Consider the following 25,809-nt stretch of genomic DNA (forward strand, 5'->3'; position numbering starts at 1 on the left):
GGTGATTTAAATGACAGATGCAAAATAGACTCCCCAAATGATCTAATGACATGAGAGAAGAAAGTGACCTTTAAACAACATTTTTTCCCCCCGGTTGTTGAAAATTTTCCTGGGGCAACTTCCTTCTACAAATGCTGAAAAGCCTTCTGGGATGCCTGCAGAACACATGCTTGAATGATGTCGCTGCTTCTAAGCAGTCTCCAAAAGAGATCTCCTAAAACTCCAGCAACTACACGTGACTCTTTTTTAATCTTTTCAATGTGATGCCACTGTCCATGCATCTTGCAGCATAATTTTTCTACAAACACCCTTTGTATAAAAGTATGGAGAAAAAAATATAGCAACAGTATCATGAAAGATGCTAATTACCTTAACCATTACAAAGATCGCTTCCCCACTTATCATCCCTGATTAGCCATTCATTGACTCATAAATAGCTATTCCCTCCCTCCCTCACCCCACCTTCTGTACTAAATCTGATTTGTCAGTTTAATAATGTGTTCACTTTTTTCATTGTATTCCTTTGGTATATATGGTCATGCCCAGGGCTCAACAAATTAGTGAATCTACTCACCTGTGGCAAGTAGATTTCAGCCGGGTGTCCCGTTCACCGGCGGCGCGTGCATGCGCAATGTGGGTCTTGCGCGTGTGCAGTGCGGAGCTGGTGAGTAGATTTCTCTGCTGTTTGTCAAGCCCTGGCCATGCCAGTTCTCTTCCAGAATATGATCAGAGGAAATGGGTCTGGCCCACAAAAGCTCATCACTTAATAAACCATCTTGTTAGTCTTTAAAGTGCTACATAGTTTTTCCTTTTGTTTTAGCAAGATCAGACGGACACAGCTACCTCTCTATTACTATGAAATATATAGTCTGCTCTGATGGTTTTAAATGAAGCCTAAATATGGCCTCTCCTTAGAAGACAGTGAGCATAAAGATGTTTTCATGCAAATTACATAGTTTAAAAAAATATTGATGCAGGCTCCTGTGCTCTGTTGGATTCTAAGCAGCAACCAACAGGAGTTGGTGAGGAGATGACAAAAATTTTAGCTGTCAATGGGAGGTAAAGGTGTTCAGCACCTTGGAAAATCAACTGCTAAATGATTTTCTGGCGACTGATTAGGTACAATAATTGCATTACAGTGCTAGAGAATTGTTTTCTTCTAACAAGAAGGTAATTGAGGTGACTGACTATGGGCTCTTTGAAGTCTTATTCATAGATTACAATAAGTAAGATTCTGATTAATTTAGCAGCAGGGTGTCAAAGGCTTTTAACAACTTAACATAAGGCCCTAATAGAATGATAGGGAGATAAACAGTCTCTGAATCTCCTATTAAACAATTTGACCACGCTCTCTTTTAGGCTTAGGTTGGATTATTGTCGGTAGGATTATCTTGATAGGCCACGTAATGGAAATATCAATTTGTCTTTAAAATGGACGCTGTTTAAATTACTGAATTTGGAACCCAGGTAGGCAGCTTAGTGTTCTAGTATCTGTTTTCAGTCCCCACTCTTACGAGAAGCTGATGATGCGAACTGCAGTGCTGCTGTGGTCTCTCGTTATGGCTTCAGGAAAAAAGGTACAAATGGTTGGATTGTACATGGAAGGTCACTCGCTACCTTTGTACAACAAGGGGTGCTTGTGCCAAATATCGTAAAAATTTATGAACCATAAAATTCACACAAGGAGTCCATAACCACCCAGCCTTCTCTTCAGTGCCGCCTTGTTGCAGCATTAGCAATTCTGAGTGAGCCTCGCAGTAGGGCATAGCACAACTTAATTAGCGAAATTACTATATAATGGCAGTAAGATTTGATGCTGCTAAATATTTCACTGCAAATGCGGCAACCAGGTTAACAAATTTAAATATGATTGGCTTCTGTTTTCCAGCTGAGCGTCTGGCCAGGGTAGCCAAGAGAGCGCTGAATGTTTAATTAATTCTGCCATTAGCCATAAGTTTGATCTGCCGTTAGCACCGGTCTACTCTGATGAAGAGGACCACGATCTTCTAAGTTTCCTCTCAAAGATGCTTATACTCTGTAGATGATGAAATGGTTCTTAAAGGAAATTCCTATGCTGTCCACTTAATTAAAGCCCATTAATAACAAGGGACTTAATTACTATCTCACATTCATCGGTAGAACATTACGGTGACAGGTCCTGGCTGGAAAAGTGTCGGGGTGATCTCTAACATACATGCTGCAAATTAGTCATGCAGTTGTGTCTAGGTCATATACAGTCTCAGAATGGAAGACACCGGTTATTTTTAGCATGCCCTTCCTGAGACAGGGAATAGAATTTGCTTGGCTTCCCTCCTCCCCTCCCCCGTGTTGAGAAGAAACCCTTCTGGCTTTGTTGTACGTGTGGTTTGTAATCATTGTACACATCCCAGATGGTTCATGGAAACTCTTTGAAATGCCATCTGCCAGGCGTGTGTCCAGCCTGTCATTCTGCTGCAAGAAAGGAGGCAGGGTTTCCCTTCCTCCTTTCTTTCTGAATCTCAATCAGTAACACTTGTTAGGATTCAAGGCAGGATATGTAGCAGCCCAAGCATCTGAGAACAATCTTTGCGCTAGACAATAACATGGAAAGTAGTTGTGTGTTTTTTCTAAACCTTCCCCCCAGATAGCGCAGCCTAACGTGTGTTGTTGTATTTCCTTCCGTTTGTTGTTAGAGACTGATGTGAGGTGACAAATGTTATCTAGCTGATGTAATGCTTTTCTTTTTACGCTACGGCTCAGCATTTCTAATGCGTTCAATGTGTGTCACAGACAGTCTTGCTGATGATAAGCCCATCTGCGTTTTTTTTTTACTTGAACATTTTCAGGAAATTAAGACCACTGAAATGAAACAAATAAATCCATCCAAATGGCTCATGGGAATTATGTTCAAGATATAATTGTCCTGTAAAAAAGCCAGCCATTAATAGTAACCCACAAGATGCAGGTTTGCCATCATAAAAAAAAAAGAAAAGAAAAACTAGTTAATAAATAGCATTTGCAGGAAGGTAGACATTGGGGGCAGCTTCATTTTTTTTTATTAAATGATGTATTCCCCTTCTTATGTGTGTGTTTGTTTTTAGTATGCATGTTACATGATAAATCAACATACTGTGCATTGTGTTCATGAGTGTCCAATAGTCCAGGGTGACATTTGATGGTTACAATGGATGAGGAAAGACATAGGTACGTTATAGCCACTTCACACTGCTCCAGCAAAGTAAAGTAAAAGGTAATAGAAGTGAGAAGTACTCAGTGTGTAGGTTGGTTTCCAGGACAGTGTCATTCTATGCCACTCCTCTGCCCTGCCGTCCATCCTAGCCCCTACTTTGGGTGTGCCAGGGGAAATAGAGGATACGGCGGGCACATGCTGTGCTCGGACTGTTCTGCGCTGGCAGATGGTGCATGAGGTTGGGATGAGAAGGGGGGTCATTGCATCTAGAGCATCAATGAGAGTGGCTTGGACAGCTCAATAATACAAGGAGTGCAAAGGGGAGGTAAAGTTGCAATCACTTTCTGTCCCTCTTCCCCTGCTTTCTCAGGAGTGACCTCTTGAACAATAATTCAGAAGAACGGCGTATACACCTACTTTCCCCTCCCCTGGCACTTGAGAAAACGTCTACCACGTTGTCCATGGGACAGAAACGTTATGCCTGAACATCTATGCGCTTCAGCCTTCCCTGTAAATTCCCCAGAGCCCTCGGCTCTTCCCGTGTACAGACACGGAATTCAGCTTTTTTGTGGAAGGTTGGAGCAGATGCATGTGCCGAGGAGGTGGTGGTTTCTTCTGGGAAGGAAAAGTTAAATAAATAAATATAATGGAGATTGCCTATCTTGTAGAACTGGAAGGGACTTTGAAAGGTCATCAAATCCAGTCCCCTGCTTTCTCAGCAGGACCAAGTACTATCCCTGATGAATTTTTTTTTTTTTTTTGGTCCCAAATCCCTAACTGGCCTCTGCAAGGATTGAACTCACAACCCTGGGTTTAGCAGGCCAATGCTCAAACCACTGAGCTATCCCTCCCCCTGAGTTCCATGATAATGAGTAGTCATGCGTGGTGAAACCTCTGCCATGGCTTCCTGCTGCTTTCAGGTTACTCCTGAGCCAGCAGATTGGTTGCGGGCACCGTGCTCGCACGCCTTCAAGCATCCAATGCTCCACTTCCTTCTTAGGTTTCATGTGGTTTTTTTTCTCTGAGAATGGGTCACATTTATTTTTAGACTCACAGATTGGCACATCATGTGGCCTCAGGCATTGCTCACAGAACATAAGCACTGTGGGACATCAATCTGATCAGTATCAACTAAAGGGACTGTACTGTGTGATCAGAACACAACGGAATATGCCTCCTCGACCAAAAAGTTGGGCAAAGCCTCTCCTTACGCCACACTCACTGAACTGAATGGAATTTCAAGGTAGATGGTGCAACAGTGCACTCGTAGTCATACTGAAGTGCTACGTCCCAGTTGTTCGGTGTCTCTGGTTTGTGCATTGAAAAGCAGGCAGCTTCAGAAATAGTAGCCAGACTCCAACCCATACAGATTTTTTTTGGTGTGGCTTGAAGTCAATACCTTGAATTGCAAACTGGGAGCTGGAATAGTCTATGGGAGATCAATAGGGGATAATTGCAGCGTTCTCCACTAGCTGAAACTTCTGACGTGCCTGTGACAAAAAAACTCCTCAAAGACCACACTACACTTGCTAGGTCTACGCTATAGCCCTTTTTTTTCGGAAAAAGCTATGGAAATTGCGCTCCACAATTTGTGTAGCTTTTTCTGATTGCTTTTCTGGAAGAGGCTTTTTTGCTATTTGGCCCCTTCTAGTCGGGACCAAATGGCTAAAAGCCTCTTCTTTCGAAGGAGCCCGTATCCTTTTTAGAATGAGGTATCCGGGGCTACCCGAAAGAGTGCGTTTGCTCTTTCACAAAAAAAAGTGGAAGAGCAAATGTGTTCGCTGGACGCAGCGGAGCTTTTCCAGGATACCTCCGCAGTCTAGAAGTGATGTCCAGATTAGATTTAGGGTACATGAACATGAATGTGGGGAGGTCCAATTCAGTGAGGAAGGGGTACATTACTGCATAGCAAATCTAAGTGATAATATCACCTGATAGAGCAGCCCTTATCTGACACTCTAGAAGCAGCCAGAAATCCAAGAGAGGTTACAAGAAGGGCAGCAAGAAAAATGGGGTAAATTGTCTCCATTTCCCATTGAAATATTTCCAGGTTCAGGGGTTTCTCTCTCCCCCTGCTCTCCCTCATTCCAATTATGTGCCTCAATGATAAACTTCTGCCATGCCCTTTGAAAGGAAAAGCAATACCGCTCCCTGACAGCTACCTTCCCTCCCATTACATGTGGATTGATCTTTAGCCAACTCATTCAGTCACAGACAGGCACACAAAAATGGTTGGGTGTTGCATTCCTGTTTCTCTTCTAATATATTCATGGTTATGTTATACGTAAACTTTGATACAGAAATGGTGCAACAGAGACAAGGAGCTGTGGGCCACCAGAATACACACATGTAGTTTCGACATACTTTGAGTGTTTAAACTTGTATTCTTACCGTTTGCTGAACAAATTGTGGATGCAACTTTTAAGAATCATTTATTTTTTGGAGATGATATAAATTGACCTAAATCTGCATACATAAAATAAGGGATATTGGGTAATATTTCTTGAAGTGGGATGAAGATTTTAGTGAGCCTAGTGTAGCAGAAGAGTATGTGTTAGAGAGAGAAATTTAACATTTTTGTATAACAGCTGTGCCACATGATACTTTCTAGTGCTAAGTAAACAGTAATAGCAAGAAGAGGGAGAAATTAAGAGGTATGTGCAAATCTTGAGCTGAGATGCAAAAGGAAGAGAGTTGATGAGTTGGAAAGACATATAGAAATATGCCTCCTTATCTAGAAACCTATTTTGTGTAGGGAATTTTTTTGCTACCAACTTATAGGAGAGTCAATAAAAAACAAAAAATCCTAAACTAGCAGCAGGTACAATTGTTGGTATGCTCCCAAACACCAAATTCTGGCAGATGTCTTTTTTGCATATGCCACAAGACCTCGTTTGGCACAGCCCAGCAAATACTGGTAGGGAAAAACTATTGTTAATAAATGGCTGTGAGAGGCAGAATTACTTCATCTATTTAAAAGTTTCCGAGGGTAAGTCGTGTTAGTCTGTAACTGAAAAAAAAAATGAAAAAATAATAGTTCTGCAGTACTTTAGAGACTAGCAAAAATGTCAAAGGTATCATGAGCTTTTTTGGGCACAACCCATTTCCTCAGATGAATGGAGTTCTTCCTCTGAAGAAGTAGGTTGTGCCCACGAAAGCTCATGATACCCTCGACATTTTTGTTAGCCCTGCAGCACCTGAGAAACTATTTGTTGTTTTTAAAATTTTTGCACCTATTTAGTATTTGTTTGTCTGTAAATTCTAGAATTTGCGCTGAGTTGCTTTCTACATAGTTCATATGGGAAAATTAATTCACTGACTTTATTTCCACCAAAGATATTTCAATGTACCATTTAATTCCTGATGCAGCCCTAACTTGTGGTTTTCTCCATTTAGGCACAACCCGTCCTCCGCGAGAAGGAGAAGTGCCTGGTGTGGACTATAACTTTCTGACTGTGCAGGAGTTTCTGGATCTTGAACAGAGTGGAACTCTTCTTGAAGTAGGAACATATGAAGGTATGGCATGGCGGGGAATTGGTTCAGGAACATAGACACTTCCATAGCCACAGTACCAGTGCTTAGGCCAGTAACTGTGTCCAGACGTTTTTCCGACAAAACCCGAGTTATGTCCACACAGCAGTTGCATTCTTCTGAAAATAAATTGAAAGAACAGAGGGGGTTTTTCTGGCATTGGTAATCCTCTTTCTATGAGCTCTTTCGGAAAAAGGCGTGTGTGGACGGGGAAGAGGGAGTTCTTTCGAAAGAAGAGGAAAAAGGAAGAAGCACAGGTACCCTGGTGACCACTCTATCCATAGTAATCACAACTTAAATGCAAGAGAGTATCCAGTCAGTGTGGACGCTATCTTTCGAAAAAGCAGATCACTTTTTCGATGCACTTTTGTGTGTGGACACACTCTTTCGGAAGAAGTTTTTTTTGGAAGATCTCTTGCGAAAAATGGTTCTTCCAAAAGAAGCCTGCAGTCTAGACATAGCCTGAATTTAAAATGATCTGTTCTTAACTCTTCTAGTTAACTAACTTAAGATAACATCCCAGGGAAGACAAGACAGTGCAGTTTTCACACAAATTAGCAGGTCAGGTTAGGCTATGGGGGCAGCCTCGTTTTACCCAATAATTTACCCAATAATCTACAAACGATGGTAGGATTTTGGGTGCCAGTTAGTTCACTTCAATTCACATACCTTTTAGTCACAGTCTTTCTTTTGCATTAGTGACTAACCCTCATACACTTACTTTGAAATGTAGAGCTATTCCATATCACTGGGGTATTAAGCTTTTCTTTCAGTTAACTACCATACAACATTACATCAATAGCCATTCTCTTGTAGCGCTTGCCGTGCTTGCCAGCGCAGCCAGATTGGAAGGGCCCTAAGGCCACTATGAAATCTAGTCAGTTAACACTGGACAGTAATGTTGACCAACAAAGGCCACCATGACAAAGTGGGTCGTTGTGTGGATCCATACGTAGAGGTCCGCTGCACATATACCTTGGCTAGTTTGGAATCTGTTCAGTAGCATTCAAAATTGACATGGCAAGTCAAATTCCAGCCATCACAAACTGTCAGATCAGCAACAAGTAAATCATATCATGACCGCTCATTGCACCATAGGTTGCTACTGGCTGATTCCAGTCTGCAGTTGAGACCATGATGGATGCCTCAAAGTAAGTTGTGCTCTGCAGTGTCTGAAAATGTCCGTGAACAGTGGTAGACCTGGTTTGGTACGTAGCTTTTCCATCATTCACTCTGTGGACTCTCTGCAGTGAATGTGCAGGGGCCTACGTTGCTCAGAATTTGGAGCCAGGGATAGGAGTGGGGTCCATGGTGCCTGTGATGATCCTCATGGTTGACTACAGTTTGATCTTAGCTTATTTAGTGTGAAGTGAATGACACCACACTAGGGCACAGCATTTCTTAGAGGAATAGCGAAGTGCCAGAGCCAACGTATGAAGTGTTTGCGCCTGCACACGACGTTGAACTGGCTTATATGCCGATGAGATTGGTTTTTTTGTTCTGACTTTGGCAGCAGTCCTTTCTAGATGGTCTTGGCAAGTCAAAAAGCGGTCCAGTGTGACACTGTGCTAGAGCAGTTTTACCTCACGTTTGTTATTTTCCGTTGAGGACGATGCTTTCATTCTGAAGGTGGAAGATGCTTGAACTTTCTTAGTCACACTCGGTTGGAGATGCTAACTGCTATAGGAGGCTGCCATCTTGGCAAGGTCAGTGTTCAGGATGTTCTGTAATTTAGTGAAAGAGCACAGTTGGGCTCTGCAGCAGATGTCATCTGCATCAGCAGACTTGCCTGACTGAGTCGGTGGCAAGTCGTATGTATATAGATTGAACAGAATGGGTGCAAGCATAGAGCTTTGGGGTAAGCCATTTAATTGACTTCTCCATGCACTGTTTTAATCTTCCATATATACCCAAAAATGCTGATCATGAAGTAGAAGTTTGCAAGTAGATGTTCAACTCATGCAGGGAGACATCTTGATTGTTTTACCAAAACACCATTGAGCCATACTGTGTCATAGGCTGCTGTTGGGTCCAAGAAAACAGCTCCATCTTCGAGTTTTGTTGAAACACATTCTTATATTTGTAACAAGGGCGAGGACGTGGTTGTGTGTGCTTTGACCCTTCCGGAAGCCAGCTTCATTGACACTCAGAGCTGTCTCTATGCTGGAAGATAAGCTGCTCCAGAATGTGAATGCGACAGATAGCAGACAGCTTGGTCGGTAGCTTGCCCCATTGTATGGATCCTTTCTGTGTTTTGTAAGGGTGGTCATTTTTGACATCCTCCTTATTTTAGGCAGGTTACCCTCGTTAACAACCTGTATCAGGCATGTGGACAGCCATAGATTCCAAGGCATTTCTGGAACTCTGGGGAAATATTGTCATATCCTGTTGTCATTCCGAGTTTGATGTAGCTAAGGACAGTGTCTGATTCAATGCTTGTGAATGTTCTTACACACCAGAAATATCGACCCTCTAAGCCAAAATCCTTCCAAAGTTCAACAGTCAGGGCACACCTGGCTAGGCTCAGGACTTCATCCTCATTCTGGCTGAAGCCCTAAGTCCCAGCAGATGTGTCCCTCCTTGCTGGACAGAAACCCCTACCTTGCTACCCTTATATAAGGCAGAGGTCCCAAATTCCTTCTTTCCCCCTCTTCCCCCCCCCCCCCCCAATTGCAGGTAGGAGGTTCCATAAAGATAAGGTGAGTGAAATGCACCTGTTGTTTTGGGTCATGGATGAACAAAATTATCATTTGATGCCCATCCTCCCACCCCCCCCTGCTAATCCCTGTTTAACTGGTTAAGTAATGAAGGCTGCATCTACACAACAGGGCTTAACTCGAAATAAGCTTCACAAATTGAGCTACGCCAATTGCCTATCTTATTTCCAAATTTGAATCGTCTACACAGCACTTATTTTGAAATAGAGCACTCTTCCTCTGACTTCCCTTACTCCTTGTACAATGAAAGTTACAGGAGTCATCAGAGTAAGAAGTTCTCCGGCTTGACAGTGTTTTGACATTATTTTGAAATAACTGCCTGCTTTGTAGGTGCGGACTATGTTATTTCAAAATAATGTTATTATGTAGACGTACCCTAAATGGGATTTTTCATCCTTAGACTGTATGCCTAACATAGTGAATGTCAGTGTAAATGGGGTAGGTTCGGATGCTAAAATAGGGGAAAAGGCAATTTAGAAATTACTTACATAAGTTAGATGTCTTCAAGTTATCAGAGCTTGATGAAGTGCATCCTAGAATACTCAAGGAGCTGACTGAAGAGATACGTGAACTGTTAACTAGTATCATGGAAAATGGGAGAGATTCCAGAAGATGGGAAAGGACACATAGTGCCATAAAAGAAAAGAAAGAAAGAAGAACAGCCCAGGGAATTGTAGATCAGTCAACTTAACTTTTGTACCAGGAAAGATAATGGAGCAAATAATTAACTAATCCATTTAGTTAATTAGGGGGATTTGATAGCAGCCTTCAACTTCCTGAAGGGAGGTTCCAAAGAGGATGGAGAGAGGCTGTTCTCAGTAGTGACAGATGGCAGAACAAGGAGCAATGGTCTCAAGTTGTGGTGGGAGAAATCCAGGTTGGATATTAGGAAAAACTATTTCACTAGGAGGGTGGTGAAGCACTGGGATGGGTTACCTAGGGAAGTAGTGGAGTCTCCATCCCTAGAGGTGTTTAAGTCTCGGCTTGACAAAGCCCTGGCCAGGTTGATTTAGTTGGAATTGGTCCTGCCTAGAGCAGGGGGCTGGACTTGATGTCCTTCTGAGGTCTCTTCCAGTTCTATGATTCTATGATTTGCAAACATCTAGAAGATAAGGTGATAAGTAACAATCAGCATGGACTTATCAAGAACAAACCCTGTCAAACCAACCTGAGAGCTTTCTTTGGCAGAATAACAAGCCTCATGGATAAGGAGGAAGCAGTAGATGTGGTATATGTAGATTTCAGTCTTGCATGATCTTCTCATCAACAAGCTAGGGAAATATAACCTGGATAGAGCTACAGTAAGGTGGGTGCATAACAGATTGGATAACCATTCCCAAAGTTCACAGTCAAGTTGGAAGGTCTTAAGGAGTGTGGTTCCATAAGGATCAGTTTTGTGACCTGTTCAATATCTTCATCAATGATTTAGCTAGTGGCATAGAAAATACACTTATAAAGTTTGTGGCTGGCACCAAGCTAAAGGGGCTTTCAAGTGGTTTAAAGGATAAGATTATAATTCAAAATGATCTAAACAACGTGGAGAGAGGATTTGAGATAAATAGGATGAAATTCAATAAGGAGAAATGCAAAGTACTCCATTTAGGAAGGAACAATCAGTTGCACACATACAAAATGGGAAATGACTGTTGAGGAAGGAATATTGTATGGAAAGGGATGTAGGGGTCATAGTGGACCACAAGCTAAATATAAGTCTTCACTGTGATATTGTTGCGCAAACAAACAAAAAAAGCAACCATGATTCTGGGATGCATTAACAGGAGTGTCGTGAGCAAGACACGAGAAGTCATTCTTCTGTTCTACTCTGCACTGATTAGGCCTCAGTTGGAGTATTGTGTCTAGTTCTGGGCACCACATTTCAAGAAAGATGTGAACAAATTAGAGAGAGTCCAGAGAAGAGCAACAAAAATTATTAAAGTCTAGAAAACATGAGCTGCAAGGGAAGACTGAAAGAATTGTGATTGTTTAATCTGGAAAAGAAAAGATGGAGATGGGGCATGATAAGAGTTTTCAAGTACGTAAAAGGTTGTTAGGAGGAGGAGGGAGAAAATTATTCACTGTTGGTAGGACAAGAAGCAGTTGGCTTAAATTACACAAGGGAGGTTTAGGTTGTCCAGTAGGAAAAACTTCCTAACTGTCAGGGTGGTTAAGCACTGGAATAAATTGCCTAGAGAGGCTGTGGAATCTCCATCATTGGAGAAACTTAAGAGCATGTTAGACAAACAGCTGTAAGGGATGATCTTGATGGTACTTGGTCCTGCCGTGAGTGCAGGGGACTGAATTTGATTATCGTTTTGGGTGCTTCTGGCCTTTTTCCTCCTTTCAATTAATTTATCTTCCTCCTTCTGTCTACCAGTGTTCCCTCTAATTTTTTTTCACCCAAGTGCAGAAGAAATTGTATGTGCACCAAGGCAAGTGCAGATGTGCACCAATAGAAATGCATAGAAACGCATACTATGGGCTGTAGACAGCTGTGGGTGCACTCTACTAAATAGCTGGGGGGCACCTAAATCTCTCTTAGGTAGCCACCCAAGCACTCAGCTTACAGGGAACACTGCTGTCTACCTTTTTTTCCTTCATCACTTGGCTTTGTTTCAGTCTCTGCTCCTGTCCATTTAAAGACTTGTTCCTTGTTCCTTTTCAGGGTAGGTTTTTGGAATTGATTTTATTTCCTCCTCCCCATGGAGACCTCACCTCTCCCCGGGCCCTTCAACCAGCCAGAAAAGCTGCTGCAGGGTGATTTGAGGTATTTCCGGTCCCTGGAAATTTGAGGGTATTATATCCATAGTATCGGTGTACCATGAGTTCTGTTACAATCTGGTATGTGCTGTCATAAAGCTGCTGATTTGTCTTACCAAACCCTTGTTTGTCAATTTCCTTCTCCTCTCATCTCCATTTATGTGTCTTCGATCAAGTTTCTCCATCAGGAACATCTGACCATACTCCTGAGGTTGATTTTTCTGCAGTGAAAAGTGGCAGAGGAAGTTGTGTGGTTCCCATGACCTTGAAGGGAAGGGACCTCGAGAGGTCATTGAGTCCAGTCCCCTGCCCTCACAGCAGGACCGAGTACCATCCCTGACAGATTTCCCCGAGATGGCCCCCTCAAGGGTTAAACTCACAGCCCTGGGTTTAGCAGGCCAATGCTCAAGCCACTGAGCTATCCCTCCCCCGATAGCTGTTATGGGGAAAATGCTTTATATTCTACTGGTGTATGTGCAGTGTGTAATGTAAACCTAATTCACTCATAGAGCAATTCAGAAATAAAATTATTGCCATCAATTTGGCATGATGACTTACTTAAGAGTTGTGTGTAAATAGCTGCCATTTCCAACCCCAAGCTAGTGTGATAAACCCTGGGCCTGATTTTTCATGTCCACTTCAGTGCCTTGACACCCCTCTGGCAATGTCATAGGACTTTGAAGGGGGCATTAGGTTATATTTGTACTTTCTCGAGTGCCCCTTTACTCTGACAGAGACGTACAAAGGGGCCTTGGTATACATGAAATGCATGCCATTATTTTTTGAGCACGCTTCATTACCTTACAACACTGATAAAGAGGATGCACCATCCAAAAAACTCAAGCAAGAGCAACAAGGAGATAAAACCACCCTCTGGCTACATTGTCATTTTCAGCGTGGAGCAACACTGCCAGACGGCTCCTGACATCAGTGGAGAAGTGGGGAGGAGACAGGCTTATTTTATAGCCTCTAAGGAACTAATACAAAACGTGTCCAAAAGAAATCCAAAGTACAGCTAATTACCTGCTTAAAGATGGCCTGCATAGGAGAGTGCCATCTCTTTTCTTCTTTATGAGGTATAATAAAAAAAACTGGGGGGCGGGGGGGTAACTTTTTTTTTAACTCCTTTGCAGGGTCACCTTTAAACATTAATATTGAATCTTCCCCTCTAGATGCACAAAATGAAATGACTGCAAAGTCCAATCTATATGGGTTGAGCATTGTATGACATTGCTGATTTTACAATTTGGCTTCGCTCTGCCACTGCTGAGAGTTTATTATCATTGCTGCTAATATTCCAATAGCAAAACTACCCCAAAATGAGCCTTTTTCCTTTCCCGTGCCTAACAATAGCACTCAATTAGTTTGCCTTGTCATGATGCCCAAAATAGATCGGCTGAATTGCTTCCCTATTGCATCCCGATGCCATTTCTTCTTTTGACCTTTCCACTTTGAAAGGGAAAATGAGCATCTGTCCCTAAGCGGCTGTCTGGAAATTAGTTTTCAGGTGATTGCAGACTCGGCGGGGGCAGTTTAAATATGGCCATTTCACAGTACACCTGTTTATATGTGAAACTGGTTAAACAGCTCATGTATTGCAGATGCTTTTTCCAGTTTGAAAGAATATTGTTGTTGATTTCATCGTGTTCTGATGATGCAGAAAAATGGAATATTAGTGGTTACAGTCAAGGCACGGGACATTTTGGGATCTAATTTTGAGGAGTTCGAACAGGCTTACCTCCCATTGCTGTCAACTGGATTTTGTGGTGCTTGGCACATTTGGAAATCCATTGTACTCCCCAGAGGAAGATCTATGAGACTAAAGCAACAATTATGATCATAGAGAGGTATATATGGGACTCTTGATACACACAAATTCCATTGTAAGACACAATAACATTCCAGGGAATGATTTTTCCTGCTTTCCTGGTGGGTTGTTATTAAATATACCTTACATTTGGTTTGACCGGTGTTGATCTTGATTATTTTCCTGTCAGTGATGTAATTAAAATTCAATGTGGTGATTACTGCTGATTCTGTTAAAAGAACCGAGAGATGGCAAAGTTAAACCCTTCTGATATCTGGCTTATTTATCCAGCTTTATCATTCTAAGTCAGCTTTGTTCTTCATTTACCTTTCCTCCTATTTACTTATGCCAATCCCAGTTTGTGTGTATACTCAGCGTGGAGGTTAGAATTTTCCTGAAATTGCCCCTCCTGACACACTATGAACTGGGTTGAGAGAACTCAACAAGAGTCAGGGTCACAGATGTCTACGCGAGGCCAGCATAGATACCATAATAAGTATGTGGTGTCGCAGATGGCTTTCAGACAGGGAAAAAGAGCAAGTTCCAGCCTTGGAGAGCTTATAATCTAATTAGACAACTTAAACATAGTGGAAGGGGCAGTGTTTTGCCATGAAGAACAGTGTGATTGAAGTTCCATTTGCATCACGTTAGTTCCATGATTTTGTTGGGTTTGATTAGCTAACACTTCACTCTGGCCAGAGTTTACAGGACTTTTGGGAGCAGCACACAAAGGTGGAAACATTGTAAACTGGTAATAACGTTGTGTCTATTAGTCGTATACATTTCCAGGTTACGTTTCGGTAGTTTGGTCATCTAATCAAACTACAATCTCGGACAGTGGTGAGCAACATGCGGCCCGAGGCCTGCATGTGTAGGATTGCCAGATGTCTGGTTTTGAACCAGACAGTCCGGTATTTGAGCTTTCTGTCCAGGAAACAAATTGAGAAAATACTGGACATATAAATGTCTGGTATTTTCTAATTCAGTTTTTATTATTATCATCATGAGTATCAGTACGTAGTTGCATACCGCCTGGCTGGTAGACGTGCTCACACTGCAGGCAGTACGCAACTACGTAGTAAAGAGGAGGGGGGTGGGGCGGGATGGAATCCCCGGGGCCAGACTCGCCCGTGCGCCCTGCTGGGACCATGTGCAGGATGGCCAGCGCCCCAGGTTGTGCGTGTGCCTGGGCCAGCCCCACTCCCTGCTGGCCGGTTCCTCCCTGCATTTCCCCCCTCAGCCAGCCCCACTCCCCCCAACTCCCTCCCGGCCAGCCCTGCTTCCTGGCACCCAGTTCCTCCCCTCCCCCCGATTCCCTTCCAGCCTGCCCTGCTTCCTGCCAGCCGTTTCTCCCCCTTCCGACCAGCCCTGCTCGCTTCTTGGCTAGTTCCCCGCTTACCCACCCCCGCCCGAGCTGAGATCAAGTGTGTCAGGTATTTTTTTTAAACCATCTGGAACCCTATGCATGTTCCCCGCTGCGGTTCTGTGTGTGGCCCACGAGATGTTTTGTTTGTTGTTGCCCATGCACAGGATTGCCAGATTCTGCTGGTTTTATCCATGTATTTTTTTCCAACTTGTTACTCTTCTCTGGACTAACGTGATGCATACGTAAAGTGTGGGCTAGGGATATTAGCAAGTAGTCGACTAGTCTACTACTAGACGAGCTGGATCTGAGTCAATCGTGTGCCCTTGTACGGCATATTGGGGAGCAATAGGAGGCGCATTGCCAGCAGATCTAGAGAAGTGATTAGTCCCCTTTATTCGGCATTGCTAAGGCCACATCTGAAGTATTGCGTCCAATTCTGGGGCCCCCATGGCAGAAAGGACGTGGACACATCGGAAAAAGTCCAGTGAACGGCTACAAAAACGATTAGGGGGCTGGAACACGTGACCTCTGAGGAGAGGCTGAGGGAACTGGGCTTATTTAGCCTGCAGAAGAGAAGAGTGAGGGGGGATTTGATAGCAGCCCTTCACTACGGCTGTGTCCAGACTCCATGCCTCCGTCGACGGAGGCATGTAGATTAGCCAGCTCGGAAGAGGGAAATGAAGCCGCGATTAAAATAATCGCGGCTTCATTTAAATTTAAATGGCTGCCCCGATCTGCCGATCAGCTGTTTGTCGGCAGATCGGGAGAGTCTGGACGCGATGCCCCGACAAAGAAGCCTTTCTTCATCGACACAGGTAAACCTGGTTTCACGAGGCTTACCTGTGTCGATGAAGAAAGGCTTCTTTGTCGGGGCATCGCGTCCAGACTCTCCCGATCTGCCGACAAACAGCTGATCGGCAGATCGGGGCAGCCATTTAAATTTAAATGAAGCCGCGATTATTTTAATCGCGGCTTCATTTCCCTCTTCCGAGCTGGCTAATCTACATGCCTCCGTCGACGGAGGCATGGAGTCTGGACACAGCCTCTCTGAAAGGAGGTCCCAAAGAGGATGGAGAGAGGCTGTTCTCATGGTGACGGATGGCAGAGTAAGGAGCAATGGTCTCAAGTTGCAGTGGGGAAGGTCTAGGTTGGATATTAAGAAAAACTATTTCCCGAGGAGGAAGCACTGGGATGGGTTCCCTAGGGAGGGGGTGGAATCTCCATCCCTAGAGGATTTTAAGTCCCAGCTTGACAAAGCCCTGGCTGGGATGATTGAATTGGAGTTAGTCCTGCCTGGGGCAGGGGGTTGGACTCGATGACTCCTGGGGTCTCTTCCAACCCTAGGATTCTATAAATTTGTAGCCTAGGTCCTAAGTTATGACCAGTATAGCTTGTGTTTGTGTACTACAGACAGCTACCTCTGTGAAGGCAGAGTGGGTATGGCAGTTATTTCCAAATTACTTAGGGCATGTGCTGCCTTTTTCCCAGTTGGACTGCACTGCACCAGCCCATTTACATTCTGAGTCTACTCCAAAAGTATTGCCAAACCAGAAGTTTCCGAAATCCTTAGTGTTGGGTTCTTTTTAATTTGGCTGCTTCTTTCTGAGGTTAACACAGGTCAGATCGTAAAGCTTTTTCTCCTCAGCCACAAAGACTAGAAATGTTATTTTTAGCAAAGGCTAAGATTCTTCTGTAACCATATGACTTGAAGTGCCGGGCCTGTAATTAAAACTTCCAGTACCATCAGATGTGCTTTAAAATGGGGGTGAGCGTTGCTCTGATACTGGGAGATTTTATGGTGTGTGCATGTTCAGTAGAATCACAGAATACTAGCACTGGATTTTCAAGTCTAGTTCCCTGCCCTCATGGCAGGACCAGGGATGGTCTAGATCACCCCCCGATAGATGTCTATCTAACCTGCTCTTAAATGTCTCCAGTGATGGAGATTCCACACCCTCCCTGGGCAATTTATTCCAGTGTTTAACCATCCTGACAGTTAGGAAGTTTTTCCTAATGTCCAACCTAAACCTCCCTCGCTGCAGTTTAAGCCCATTGCTTCTTGTCCTATTATTAGAGCCTAAGGAGAACAGTTCTCCCCCTCCCCCTCTTGTGACACCCGTTTAGATACTTGAAAACTGCTCTCACGTTCCCTTTCAGTTTCCTCCTTTCCAAACTAAACAAGCCCAATTCTTTCAGTCTTCCTTCATAGATCATGTTCATAGAATGTTAATCATTCTTGTTACTCTTCTCTGGACCTTCTCCAATTTCTCCCCATCTTTCTTGAAATGTGGCCCCCAGAACTGGACACAATGCTCCAGCTGAGAGCTAACCAGCGTAGAGTTGAGCAGAACTACTTCTTGTGTCTTGCTCACAACACTCCTGCTAATGCCTCCCACAATCATGTTTGCTTTTTTCGCAACAGTGTCACACTATCGACTCATGTTTGGCTTGTGGTCCGCTATGACTCCTAGATGCCTTTCTGCAGCTCTTGTCCCTAGAAAGTCGCTTCCCATTCTGTATGTGTGAAACGGATTTGTTCTCTCCTAAGTGGAGCACTTTGCATTTGTCCTTATTAAACATCATCCTGTTTATCTCAGACCATTTCTTCAGTTTGCCCAGATCATTTTGAATGATGACCCTATCCTCCAAAGCAGTTGCAATGGTGATCAAATGTAGCATCCCCATGGTGATATGTTGGATGTGCTCCACCCCATTGAAAGGAGTAGTCCATTTAGATCGTGCTTCACCTGAGCCCCTCATGGCAAATAGAATATCATCGCAGGTGTGTGGCTGATCCTGCCATGTATTCGGTGCATAGAGTTCCTACTGGTGCCGTGGAAGTAATGCTATAGGTTCCTGTCACAGCGTGTGCACATCCTGTCCCATGGGGTTTGGGTACTGGGGTGTGGATGTCACCTGTTCGGCTGCCCGTCCATAGGCGGTCTACAACAGACAGTCCATCACCCTGAGGTGGTCTGTCTAGTAGCCCTGGATGCAAGGTAGTGCTGCCTAATGGCCAGAGTCTTTATCATCACCCTTGAGTTCAGGACAGCACAGCATAATGGATAGAGTCAGTAACAGCCCTAGGGTTCAGGGCAGCACAGCCTAGTGGCTAAAGTTAGGGGTTTGGGGTAGCAGCCCCAGTAGGGAGTAATCCACATGGGTTCAAGATCCTTCAGCCCCACAGCACCCATCTCCCCACCAGCTCTGGAGGCTCAATATGGTCTCTTGGGTCTTCAGCTCCTGTCATGTTGGTTTCTGGCTGGGTTACTTCAGAAGCTCCTGCAGCAGGTCCTTTCTCTCCGGTGTCCAGCCCAGACTGACCTAAGCTGCTCCCTTTTATATTGATCCAGCAGTTGGAGCATGCCCAGTCTGGGTGGAGGGGCGGGACTTCCTCTGCCCACAAAGTTTTAGCCCTTTTTAGACCAGTGCAGGGTATGCACACCCTATCACAGTTACTAATTGCTTTTGCATATGAGTCGCAGTATGACGAGATCATGGCTCTCCTAGGTGCTATGCATATCCATGCAGGAATCCTTTTCCGTGTTTCAGAACTGGGTAGTGACTCACAACTTCTTCACAGGCTTTCTTTGGGGCTTTAAATAAGTCAGATAACTGCTCTGTGCCTCAGTTTACTGATCTGGAGAGGAGAATAGTAACACCTATTGTAATCCCTGTACAAAGATCAGCAGAGATTGCAATGTGTCCACAGTTATTTTCTGCGACAAATAGAGGGGTAAATGCATGGTTTCTCAAATTATAATGATTAATATAATCATTATGACCAAAGGCACACTGAGAATCGGCCCCTGTGGAGCTAGGGGCTGTGTGAACATGCAGGCTGGTGAACACGGTTGCTGTGATTTTTTTATTTATTTTTGAGTACTGTTTTTAAATGTAGCATCTTGAATGGTGACTGGTGAGTGTCATTGTAGTGTTATGAAGCTTCATTAATGAACGCTTGCGAAGCACTTAGTGATCCTCAGATGAAAAAGTGCCGTAATGTGTAATGTGTGAAGGGTTGTTAAATTATACAGCATTATTGTCAAGACATCATCTTTCATTCTCGGGACTGGCGTTGCGTGAGTGCCAAGAAAAGGAGTAAGTAATCTGCATTGGTTTCATCACTTAAGAAGTAATGGGTGACTTATTAGCATATATAATATTGAACTGGCTACTGTAGACCCTGATTACAAGTACTTAATGACTGTAATCAGCTACCTTTACCGTCCAGCTAGAATAGCAGCAAAAGTCCCTGGTGCATTCACATTCCTGCACTTGAATTCAAAGAAACTGCCTTTGGCCTAGTATTTCTGATGTGTTTATTCTGCTCATGTCTCTGTCCCCTGGCCCTCTTCCTCCCATCTGTTTCTATAGAATATCTAGTTTGGATTGTCCTAGTTGCTTTGTGGCTTTTGCATTCTGTTCATCTTGCCAACGCAGGAGTGCTGTGGCCGTGGTACGCAAAACCTGAAGAGACCGATCTGAAGACTGGGGTAGCAGATGCTGTGGATGCACACGTAGCGGAACAACATGTTCCACTTAATAAGATAAGATCTGCTTATTAACATCTTCATGCTGCAGATTGACTCAATAAATCATCATGGCTCCTTTCGAGCCATTACAGTGTATGGTGTCAAAGATCCATGTATTAACATCTGCATAGTGTGGAAAGATGTTTTGCTCCCCCTTGGCCTAGTGTTTTTCTTTTTCTTTTCTCTGGTGAAAAAGGAAGTACGCATCTCTGTATGTGTTAGATATGGAGGCATCGGGTGACTATTTCATATGTAAGGTTCTAAAGTGGAACACAAACTCCCATTTTTCTCAAAATATCAGTAGATAATTGGTGTGAAAATTCACAGACAGCTAATTGTTTTATGTCCTTTGAATTTTCTGGGTTTTTTTTTATTGGTTCATAACTTTTTATTGGGCTGTCTTTGCCTCTGGCCAAACATTTTTTCCGCAGCAGCACTACACTTCATTGTGAACATAAGAATGGGGTCAGGCCAAAGGTCCACCTAGCCCAGTGTCCTGTCTTCCGACAGTGGCCAATGCCAGGTGCCCCAAAGGGAACAAACAGAACAGGGAATTATCAAGTGATCCCTCTCCTGTTACCCATTTTTAGCCTCTGACAAATAGGCTATGGGCACCATTCCGGCCCATCTGGGCTATATGTATTGATGGACCTGTCCTCCATGAATTTATCTAGTTCTTTTTTGAACCCTGTTAAAATCCTGGTCTTCAGAACATCCTCTGGCAAGGAGTTCCATGAGTTGACTGCGTGTTGTGTGAAGAAATACTTCCTTTTGTTTGTTTTTAAACCTGCCACCTATTAATTTCATTTGGTGACCCTTAGTTCTTATCTCATGGGAATAAATAAATAACTTTTCCTTATTCAGCTTTTCCTTATTTCCTCATTGTGGTTTGATACCTCTTAAAATCACTGTTTGGCTGCACAACATTTGGTAGAAAATTTGATCTTGAGGACTTTTGGTGCAAAGCATAGGGGAATTTTGTTCTTTCAGGGGGCTCTTAAATGTTAGAATTAGGGTAATTTTTAGCTATTATTGGTGCATGTGCTGTGCACACAAGCCAGATCAATGGAGGGTAGACACATACAAGGATGATGGGAGCTGACATACTCAAGCCTCATTGGCGGGTGCCAAGCACACATGAAATATCAGTGGCGACCTAAGCTTACTGTCACATTTTATCCTGCAGCAATGAAGGGCTCATATGCGGCTGCTAACGGATGAGACGTTTTCTGCTGCAGCTCTGGCCCCTTCCTGCACCTCATCCAACTCCCATTCAAAAAACCGTGTATGAAATAGGACACACAGCTCTTTGCGATGGGGCCACTTGGGCTGTTCTGCACACAACCTTCCTGACACCTGGTCCCAAAAGCAAGGCAGTGAAAGGGTAAGCCACTGTGAACACAGCCTACATTCTGTGTTTCCACCTACAAGAATGCTCCTTACCCCTTTCTCTTATAACTATCACACACTGCTGACAGCAGCCTTCGTTCTGACTTCTTAGGGCACCCGCCTCCCACCCCACCTCAGAACTGCCTTGTGCCTGTTCTTCTCCCAACGTAATCGCCTAGCACACCAAACGCGTGTGACAGTGGGGTAATCTGGCGCAGGAATATGTGTGAAACGGCTCAGAGGTGAGGCAGCTGTAACAGCGAGGGAAGTGTTTGTGGCATGAGTAGCAGAACATATGTACTGTTAATCGTCTTTCCTGTTCCTTGCTTTTTGTGGGTTCACATGAGAGAGAGCATATGGTGTGGACAGCAGTTTCACTACTTCACAGCACTTTTGTGTGTATGTTTATATCCATATATGCGTGCACCTGTGTTTGTATATACTTACCAGACTGTGTGTGTGTACAACAGCTACACTAATGTTATGCTAACATTCATGGTCCCTGCCTGACTGCAAAAAGGGTCAGTCAGCCTTGCGGCGTCAAGATATTCCTGTTTACCTATTAAGAACCTCCCCCCTTGTGGTTCAATGCTAAAGTGTAACCAGGGAAGCGGATATTGTAGGTGCCTTAGCTCTGTGAATATTTTTAATTGTGTGCATTCCATCTGTCTGTGTGCAGCTGCATACGGCTTTAACAGTAGCCATGTGGCTGGAATGATATCTAATAATTTTCTGTTAGTGGCTCTAAATGATTTTGATTTATCCACATGGTGGAAAAATGATGTTTAAGTTATTTATTATGTCTAGGCTTTTCATGGGACTCAAGGGAGTTCAGTGTCCATATCCCCTAATTCATTGGGCCCAAATGAAAATCCCCTATTTGGCCAGTGAGGTGTTTGGGCAAGATTCTTGGTTGTTTCCCAAGTATTTAAGCCGTAAATGAAAATATGCCCCTTCTAACCTTTGGGCTAATTCCCAACAAAACATGCAGACTAATGTCCCAGCGAGCCTATTTTGAACCACCTCAAGAGACTCCGAAATACAAAGATTTGATTTACATACATTGCAGTTTAATTTCTCAGAGCTTTCTTTCATTGCCTACTGCAAAACCATGCTGTGCTTTGCTTCCCCTTCCAGATGCTGGATCTGTGGCCGTCTCTTGGTTGCCTGGATACTCGTGAGTTTCCTCAAGGCAATTGCTAATCAATGTGGCTTGCAGTTAGGTGATTCCTGCAGACAGCAACCAGATCTGACATCTAAACGTAGAAATCCGTAGCCAAATACAGTCTGGGAAGCGAGCAGCTAAAACACTGTAACCCCATCTCCATTTCCAGGAATCAATTCGTCTTGTGCTAATCACACACAAGCGCTCTCTCGCTGGAGATGAACAGAGACACTTTTAGTAAAATTAAGGGTCAATCGTTTTGGTTCTTGTGGAGAGCAGACAAAAGAGGCATGGCTCAAAAAACAATTACATTAATAATTACAGTTTGATTCTGCATGTTGAGACCCTGCTTAATTTTCCTATTTATCTAAGTTTCTCCCCCAGCCTGCCATTTTGCACTAATATAGTATGCATCAGAGTCTGCTTTTTAAGATGTAAGTCGTTAGTGGAAACATTGTCAAAGCAAAATACTGGAGCTTTGAAGATAGGCTATGCTCTCTGCCCATATTAGCTCCCCAGTGCATAGCGAGAGCTTTTCTTTTATCATTGCAAAACTGTGCTCGCTGTAAGACTCAGTGAATTCAGAACAGCAGACATAATTTTCAGAGGTGCTATGGGTCTTCCAGCTCTGCTATTGACTTCTGTAGAAGCTGAACATGTCTCAGAGTCAGGGCATAACTACTCTACGCCATTTGTAAAATGTTTTCGGATCCTCTGGGGGTAATGGATGCTGTCTAAGATGTTAATAATTAGAGCTGAGTGGGCTATTGAGTACCACTTACATTTGTTATGAATTAAGTCCCTTTTGGGTTATGCATTTTTCACAAATCAAGTTATCTTTTCACGTATGCTTTCTTTAGGATTATTAGCAGGATGCTAGAAATAAATAATTTCTGGGTGATGAGTGGTCCATAAACTATTTGTTTGCTATTTGTTATTTGTGGTGTGTGCCTGGGTTGTTAAGACAGAGGGGTGGTCTTGCTTCTTCCCGATTGGAGATTTGACGTAATTAATACAGAAGTTGAAAAAGCAACCAATAGCAAATGTTCAAAATGCCAGTAGAAATTTCTGAATGGATGATCATATGCACTGAGCTTAGCAAGGCTTTTAAGACTGGCAAACATTTTCCTGACTTCCTTACAGTTATCCAAATACTCATTAATAGTAAATAGATGTGACTTTCCACTCGAAGAACAGCAAACCAAACAGAAGTGTTGAATTTATGAAATGAGGGATATTTTAAACACTGTTCTACCAGCTCAGGAAAAACAAACATTGAGAAGGAGTTTAAAAGGGGGAATCTCTGAAGATGAGAGAAACTACTTGATGAGACCCATGAGCAAATATGAGAGAACTACATTCAGCATTAACGTGTTGAGTTTGGGTTTGTTTGTTTTTTTTCCATTGGTCAAAATCAAGGTCAAACTGCTGCTGACGACAGTCAGTGACAAAAGGCAATTTTTGGTGGGAAGGTTGTTGCCTGATCATATTGGAAGCTAAACAGACGCAGCCCAGTTTCAACCTTTGAACTGACTTTCAGAAGATGACAGTTATACCAATGTTGCCAATTTTCTTTGAAAAAGAGAGAAACAGGCACAAAATAGCTTCCTGCCCCTTCTCAATCAGCTGGTGTCCCCCTCTCAAATCTTCTGCAGAGAGGACCCTTTCCTTGACGTGTGTCTCCCCTCTCTGCATCTGTGCCCATGAATCCGGAAGTTTTAGATGGCATTTCTTGTAAAGTATCAGAGGGGTAGCCGTGTTAGTCTGGATCTGCTTTTGCATTTCTTGTACAGTAGTTGTATTGGAGCAAACACCTTACCTTTAGTTGCCGCATTCACTATTAAAGAGCCAAAGGCTGTAGCAGGAGCAGGCCTATTCATGCTCCAAAGGCCGAGTGCTCTGTTGCAGCTCCGTGCAAATGAACTGAGCAGCAAAGAGAAATATACTCATTTGAAGGCAGCCAACACGAATTTCAGGCACACAAGAAAATTTCCATTGGATTTAGTAGTCTCAGGGAGACCTGTAACAGTGTAATCATTAAACAGTTAACCGATAAACAGGAGCTTATCGGTTACTGTAATGGTTACACACAGGTTTCCGTGTAATACAGAGGCAGCAGCGCAGGGTAGCACCAGCTCCTAGGGAGTGGGACCAGCACGGGGGAGCCGGTATGCACTGGAAGCCGGTTTAAAAGCCAGCTTTCAGTGAGCATCAGCTGCAATGTGGGCTCTGCAGTATAAGCTTTATACAGCTGAGCCTGCGGCATGTAACCACTAAAGATTTTTAAAGGTACCTATTTAATCACTTTTTAAGATCCCTAGTCTCCAGTAGATGTCTTGGGAGCCAGACTGTAGTATAGGTTGAACCATTCTAAAAGGGTGTCAATAAAGAGGATGGAGAAAACTTGTTCATCTTGGCCTCTGGGGATAGAACAAGAAGCAATGGGCTTAAACTGCAGCAAGGGAGGTTTAGGTTGGACATTTGGAAAAAGTTCCTACCTGTCAGGGTGGTCAAACACTGGAATAAATTGCCCAGGGAGGTTGTGGAATCTTCATCACTGGAGATATTTAAGAGCAGGTTAGATAAATGTCTATCAGGGACGGTCTAGACAGTACTGGGTACTGCCATGAGGGCAGGGGACTGGACTCGATGACCTCTCGAGGTCCCTTCCAGTCCTAGTATTCTATGATTCTGGTCCAGCAATATCCAAGGTCTGGCAGGACCACAGATGTTGCTGGACCAGAGTGCCCTGGCAACTGATAGCAGGGACCGGTTGGGGGCCTGTGGCAGGGAACTGAGCTAGGAGCAGAGCCAGGGCCCAGCCAGGGGGCCAAGAGAGGAGCCCTAGCCCAGCCAGGGGGTTGGGAGCCGAGCTGGAGGCCGGCAGCAGAGAGGCCGGAATTTGACCATTCAGCAACGGTCATGACCCATAGGTGCCCGACTAGGCAGGTCCAACCTATATGGCATTTCTGCAATGTGAAGCTTTTATTCATGGTGAGATTTTATCTTCAAGGTGCCCTGACAGAATACACACAAAGAATCCGTTCCTACCCCAAGGACCATCCATTTTCAGTTAAATAGACAGGCTAAATATATTGCCACATTATAGTACATACAGTACAGCCTCAGGGTTACAAACACCTCAGAAATGTAGGGGGTTGTCCGTAATTCTGAAATGTCCATACCCTTGAGCAAGACGATACGGTTCTTTTAAAAGTTTACAACTGAACATTGACTTAATATAGCTTTGAAACGTCACCGTGCAGAAAAAAGTGCTGCTTTCCCTTTATTGTTCTAGTAGTTTACACTGAACTCTGTACAGGGCCCCCCGACTTGCAACGTGATTGGTTCCCTGGGAAACTTGCCAAGTCAG

General features: G+C 43.7%; 1 protein-coding gene across 30 annotated transcripts in view; it reads left to right on the forward strand.

The window, feature by feature from the left end:
* Positions 1 to 25,809, forward strand: part of MAGI1 (membrane associated guanylate kinase, WW and PDZ domain containing 1) — a 552,920-nt gene that overhangs the window by 419,786 nt on the left and 107,325 nt on the right. For all 30 annotated transcript variants that reach the window (XM_075938532.2, XM_075938533.2, XM_075938531.2 and 27 more), the window contains one exon: positions 6,566 to 6,685. In XM_075938532.2, coding sequence (XP_075794647.2) covers positions 6,566 to 6,685 — 120 coding nt within the window. The remainder of the gene's footprint in view (positions 1 to 6,565; positions 6,686 to 25,809) is intronic.

Source organism: Pelodiscus sinensis, chromosome 11 (assembly GCF_052426305.1).
Source record: "Pelodiscus sinensis isolate ZL-2025 chromosome 11, ASM5242630v1, whole genome shotgun sequence".
NCBI classification, from domain to species: domain Eukaryota; kingdom Metazoa; phylum Chordata; order Testudines; family Trionychidae; genus Pelodiscus; species Pelodiscus sinensis.